Source organism: Eurosta solidaginis, chromosome 3 (assembly GCF_040869045.1).
Source record: "Eurosta solidaginis isolate ZX-2024a chromosome 3, ASM4086904v1, whole genome shotgun sequence".
Classification (NCBI taxonomy): Eukaryota; Metazoa; Arthropoda; class Insecta; order Diptera; family Tephritidae; genus Eurosta; species Eurosta solidaginis.
In genome coordinates this window covers 284,474,631-284,480,874 of record NC_090321.1, presented here as the reverse complement: position 1 = coordinate 284,480,874, position 6,244 = coordinate 284,474,631, and the positions used below count along the sequence as shown (strand labels likewise).

Here is a 6,244-nt window from a genome sequence, read left to right as displayed (position 1 = left end):
ACCTTTAATTTGATACCCATATCATACAAACACATTCTAGAGTCACCCCTGGTCCACCTTTATGGCGATATCTCGAAAAGGCGTCCAGCTATAGAACTAAGGCCCACTCCCTTTTAAAATACTCATTAAGCCCTTACATTTGATACCCATATTGTACAAAAAAATTATAGGGTCACCCCTCGTCCACCTTTATGGCGATATCTCGAAACGGCGCCTACCTATGGAACTAAGGATCACTCCCTTTTAAAATACTCATTAACACCTTTCGTTTGATACCCATATCGTACAAACAAATTCTAGAGTCAACCTTGATCCACCTTTATGGCGATATCCCTTCTCATTCATCTTCTTCATATTTACTTTTCCTTGTCGTTTCCAATTCCCCCTTCATCAACTGATTTCATATCTGATTTTGGTCATATCAACACTTCCAGGCAGATTATTAGCAGATTACACTGCACGTCAACGCGTACAATTGGATTCTCCCATACCGTGAGCAAACATGTTTACACATTGAATGGAGTTAGCGAAATTGGTCCATCCGTTCACGCGTGATGACATGACAAAGAAAAAATGGGACTCATTAATCAATGATTTTTATTTATTTATCACTAGTTTTTGCTTATTTCGGTATAAATGCTTTTAATTATGTACTATTATACAAAAATAAAAGGCTTAATTAACTTAAATTACTATACTCATTACGAGTAAAATGACGTCATATTTGATTAGCACAAATGTCACAACAAATTAATAAATAATTTTCACAACAATAATAATAAGGCATAAATCTCAAGATTATTAGTAAAATGCGCTCGTGTTATTCAATTAGGATCATCTTTTGCTCATTTGCTCAACTTTTTCCATTTGATTCGTGTCAACAAATTCGCGTTTGAAAACTAGTTTGTAAAAAATAGAGCTAACTGCCGCACCACTCATTGGCGCAGAACAATATAACCAGAGATTTTCATAATCCGACATCCACGTGGCGGCCGCCAGAGCTTTAGCTGGATTTATATTAGCGCCAGTCAATGGGCCCTAAACAAAATTAAAAGAGACATAACAGAAATGTATCAACCATATTTTTGACTATTAACTAAATTTTTAGCCAACACTTTACTGTAACTTACCGCTGTCAAGCCGGCACAAACTATGACAATACCAAATCGAATGGGCATTGAGTCCTGTAATGCAGCATTTCGGGCATCAGCGGCACTGCATGTTGTGAATATTACCAAAGCTGTAATAATAAATTCAATACAAAACGCCTGATTTACCGTTATATCAGGATTTCGTGACGGTATGCAGACACTATGAGCAGCACCCTCCCATGATATAGCACTAGGTGGTATCAACATCAACATGAGACCATAACCCAAATAAGCACCAAGAATTTGCGCGATGAAATAGGCAATAGTCATTTTAAATGAGATCATATCGTAAACGTAAACAGCCAAAGTAATTGCCGGATTTAAATGAGCCCCAGAAACGCAGCCAAAACATTGCACCATTGCGATGACCACCAGGGCAATATTGATTTGCGATAGAATTGGACTATTCTCAATGTTTTTATCGTGAGCGCATCCGGTGCAACCAAGAAATACCAACAAAGCCGTGCCAATAGTTTCGCCAAGGAATTCACATATTCGATCCATTGTGCTGTGTTCCACGTTGATTTTCCTTAGAAATCTGAAAAATACAAATTGCTAGTATTTAAATATATTCTTAATATAATTTTTACTCTTAAGAAATTTCTTTAAGAAAAACACTATCGCTACCGGTTCCTTACATTCCTGCTCTGATTGTCACGCTCAGGCAATTCGTTTACTGTAAATGATCAAATGAAAAGCGCCATGTCAAACAAACCCATCACTAGAGTTAGGAGCGTTTAGTGTCTTGAAAGTTTATTTTAGGGCCGGCATTAATTTAGATCCCCCAACATTTTCGAATTTACATCTAAAGCCTCCCATTGCCCCTTGACTTAAGGCTCTTAGGGGATGCCCTTTCTACCACGCCCGCTTCTAGCGTGTTATGATTGTTTTCCTAAGGACTTCTTTGCCTGAGGCATAGATAAAAACAGTCTGTACTTAGAACGTTTTCCCAAGTTCAATGTCCTCTTGTTAATAGGAGGATATAGTGTTAAACCTGCTCGGTAGGGCGAGATATAAGAAGTGCCTTCTCATCTTGTACCGGTATATTCGGGTTATCATACTGCAGAAGGAGAGGCCCTTCCTCTAACTTCATTGAACACAACCAAACAGGAAAAAAGACATCAAGGAGAGGCCCTTCCTCTAACTTCATCATACATTGAGTTCATATCCTGACATTTGACACTGTGGCTATCAACGCTCTATCCACCACCTCAATTGGTGCGCTCTTGTTTTGCTTTTGGAGTTTACGTGGAGCACGCGATGTTGTTTCACGCCAACAACTTGACATCAATGTGCCACCCCGCCAAATCAAAGATGACAAGCGTCTCACTCGGTTCTCCCTGCATCTTGAGCATGGAGATTATAAGTCCTCTTTCTACTCCTCTTTCGCTCCACTTGAAATAAGGCTTACTCCCTTCACCCGATCCCTGCTTTTACATTGCGCATGAAGCTTCTTCCTCCTCAATGTTTTTGTAGTCAAACAACCTTCCAGCTTCTACGGTCTGATTGGTCTATGCCAAGCCCTCGCTCTCGCGATCATTTAGTTCGACGGTGGCTCCCTAACGATGGACAATTCCTAACGCTGCATGTTACGTTGATGTGGCTCTTTTACTCTATCTGGTTTGTGTCGTCGTATTTTTCAATTCTCGGTTTGGATTCATCTAGCGGTCCTTCGCGAAGCTCATTGCGTGTCCACTAACTTATCTCTCCAATTCAGACGAATTATTATAAGACTTTATTCCCTTTCTCTCTTCTACGTTATCTACATAAGGTTCAGACTGAATCGTTTTGTACGCGGGCTCAGCGGCCTTATAAAAAATATGGGGAGTAAAATTCATTCGCACACCAGCGCCTTATACTGTGGTAGGATCACAGCGGAATGTACAATCTGGCTGCAAATGCTCCGGTCCGCATATGACACTGGATTAAACTGGATTAAGGGGGTTGGCAGTTCTCGGTCACCGAAATATACCCGGCCTCCTAATAAACAGAATTACCTAGATGCAAGCCCCTAAACTCAACCTCATAGTAGGGTGCTAAAGAAATCTGCTAAAACCTAATACCATCAACAAGGTGCCTACCCTAGAATTTTCCGATGCCGTATTTTTTTGTTCATCATCTGACATAAGCTAAGAGAAGAAATACTTTGTCCACATCATAAATACATGCTGTACATCGGTTACCAGATCATCATTAACGTTACTGAGAGAGTTTTCTCCGGTCTTAAAATGTTCGGTCCAAAGCCGGATTTTTTGAAAATAATTTTGCGCATCGGCCAGTATTTGAAGCTCATCATACCAGTTGTTTTTCCAGACAGGCGCCCTGGGACGTCGGAAGCAGTGCTGCGCGGTGAGTGAGAAATGTGTTACACTATTCGGCTACAGCGTTAGGTTAAAGATTGTTCTCGGTGAGCAAATGTTTTACATCTGAGTGGAAAAATAAGCAGCCATCTAGTATCAAGAGAAGGTTAACTTTCCTTATGTCATAGCGCGCTCTTTCTGCGCTGCACAGAGGAAATATTTTGAATGCTCTAGAGTTTCAAGTTGCTCTTTTTCAAACCTCATTTTATTTGAATTTTTTTTATTGCACATTGCCACGAATTTATCTATCTTTCTTCCAATATAGTAATATTGTAAAGTATTTTTACAAATGAGATTTTCTGCGTACTATTGTTGGGGAACAAACTTGCAGTCACGTTTTCGGAGGCCTTTTTTATTTGCATTTAAAGACAATTAGGGCACAAAGTTCCTATAGACCACACATAAAAAATTTCGAAGGGTTTGTACTTTCACGCCAAAGCTGATATTGGTTCTTATGAAAAGCCAAACACTGCGTTTTTACACTTTGGCCCGCATGATTTCTCCTGCTTTAATTATAAGTGTTTTTTTTTTTTTTGGGAAAAAACTTTTTAAAAGATGATGTCTCGAAATGTTATGATGAAATTGTAATGTTTTTATTATTATAGCGCACCACTGATGAAACTCTAAAAAATTTTACACTTTTGATATGCGAAAAAATGTCTCGCGGTCTGTAAGTCTCACCACCTCCGTGCATTTTTTAAACCTTCTATCACTTTACAATAAGTGTTACACCAACAAGCTTGATGTTCACATCATTTTAACACAAAACATCAATACACACCTTCGTGTCACCGGAATCGGTTGTATGGTTGAAGTACTTGCCAAACCCATTCCCACTAAATTAATTCATATCTTAGAATTTTCCGCTCTAAAATATAAGATTGCTAACGCCAAGCGCAGAAATGAATAACTAAATTTAATGCTCAATTGATCAACTTAGACATATGGACAAACTAGCAGCCCGTGTGCGACGTTGCTCGCAAAACGGATGTTTATTGTTGTACAAAATAATAACAAATTATATGTGAGATACATATGTATGTTATTGATATTAAAAGAGAAAATTACTCAAAATATACATATGAAGTATGTATTTAATTCTATAACTTAAAGTACTTCCGAATAAACTACATTTTTAATTTATTAACTGAAGGTAGCAGTATAGTTTGATTCTGCGGGTTCCCAGTTCTCGATTTTGCAACATACAACTGTCCATGGGTAAAACATTCTGCACGCAATTCAATACCAACATTGTGGAAAGTTTGGCCTTGTGATTTGTTGATTATGACTGCAAAGGAAACCTTCACAAGAAATGGTAACCGTTTATATTGGAAATGCATATCCGTTGGAATCATATGAAAGATTGCTCTCCGGCCGCAGGACCCGTGAGGATCATTGCCTTCAGGATTTTGTTATGCATTCGCTTTATTTGTAATCTCGTTCCATTGCGTAGAGTTGGTGGTTTGAGGTTACGCAGCAAAATAATTGGAATATCGTTTTTTCAAATTATGGGGCGGTATGCCAGAGGGATTAAGCTAATTTAAAAATTCAGTTAGATAGTGTACGGCATCTTCATTATTAAGAACAGTGTAATTTGATATATACTCTTTACCTTCGCAAGGAACTCTATCTAAAATTATGTTATTTTTTTCGTATATAGTCTTATTCCTTGGTGAAATGATAGCCCGTTCGCATAGCCAAGTATATGGCTTGCTGGATAGCTCTTCAATATTTGGGCAAACTTCTGATATCAATTCGCTCACGTTATGTACCACATTCCCAAGCTTTTAATCTACTACAAAGTAGCCGTTCTCAGTGAACAATTTACCACCTCCAATATCTAATAAATCCTGGGGAAATGTACTTATAGTTCCGTTAAGATGCTTGACCTCTTTTGTTTTCAATGCTATCAACGACTTTGTCATATGTCAGCTGCTGATCCGAAACCATTTTCGATATATTAGCTTGAAGATAGTCATTTAAATAAGTTAAGTCAAATGGGCGCCGCATGGGCGTCTCAAAAGGGCACACCGTTCATTGAATATCACGATTTGGGGAAGGCAACCCAAAACCGGATACATTTTTTTCGCAAAGGCCTATTACTTTATCCTCGATGTCAATCAAACCTTAAAAGAAATGTTAACTACTTATTCAATCAGTATTATTATAGTCATACATTTTTTTCTAACCTTGATTTACTAAATCTTCAAAAATCTAAGCTTTGGCTATTCGGTGGGCGAATAGTTTTTTTGCTATTATATTATTTAAGTGGACTGTGTGTTATTTTAGAGAGGGAGGTTGCTATGCACCTGTTACACCTTGTATTTATTCATTGGGGGCGAGCACTGGGGGGCTCCAAGGTATTGGCTGCGGGTTGAGCCACCTTGTTTTGCTTTGAAAAACCCCTATTACACCTTATATTTATTCATTGGGGCGAGCACTGGAGGCTCCAAGGTATTGGCTGCGGGATGAGCCACCTTGTTTTGCTTTGAAAAACCCCGCTTTGGGATAAAAAATTTAAACTATGTCTTTAGAATATTTCACTAACCAGTTGAGAATTACAAGCACACTCAATGGCTAATGAAACAAACGAACGAAAAATGTTCATAGTTTAAGTCACTTAAACAATCGGGATCGTACGCCTTCTGCGTTCATTGAAAAGGAAGTCTTCACAGAAATCATTCTTGAACGTGTTCCATAATAACTCAGCATTTAACATCTGAAAAAAAAACT

The 6,244-nt window shown here is 38.4% G+C and overlaps 1 protein-coding gene across 2 annotated transcripts; it reads right to left on the bottom strand.

The window, feature by feature from the left end:
• Nucleotides 1-617: 617 nt before the first annotated feature.
• On the bottom strand, nucleotides 618-4,398 carry LOC137247223 (aquaporin AQPcic-like). 2 transcript variants are annotated; one of them, XM_067778332.1, is made up of 3 exons: nucleotides 4,293-4,398; nucleotides 1,131-1,689; nucleotides 618-1,038 (listed from the first exon to the last, which is right to left on the bottom strand). In XM_067778332.1, the coding sequence occupies exons 1-3, from the start codon at nucleotides 4,340-4,342 to the stop codon at nucleotides 835-837; spliced, it is 813 nt and encodes a 270-aa protein (XP_067634433.1). In that variant the 5' UTR covers nucleotides 4,343-4,398; the 3' UTR covers nucleotides 618-834. The 2 variants fall into 2 exon arrangements, with proteins under 2 accessions (XP_067634433.1, XP_067634434.1); XM_067778333.1 differs by lacking the exon at nucleotides 4,293-4,398 and adding an exon at nucleotides 3,233-3,983.
• Between the last annotated feature and the right edge of the window lie 1,846 nt (nucleotides 4,399-6,244).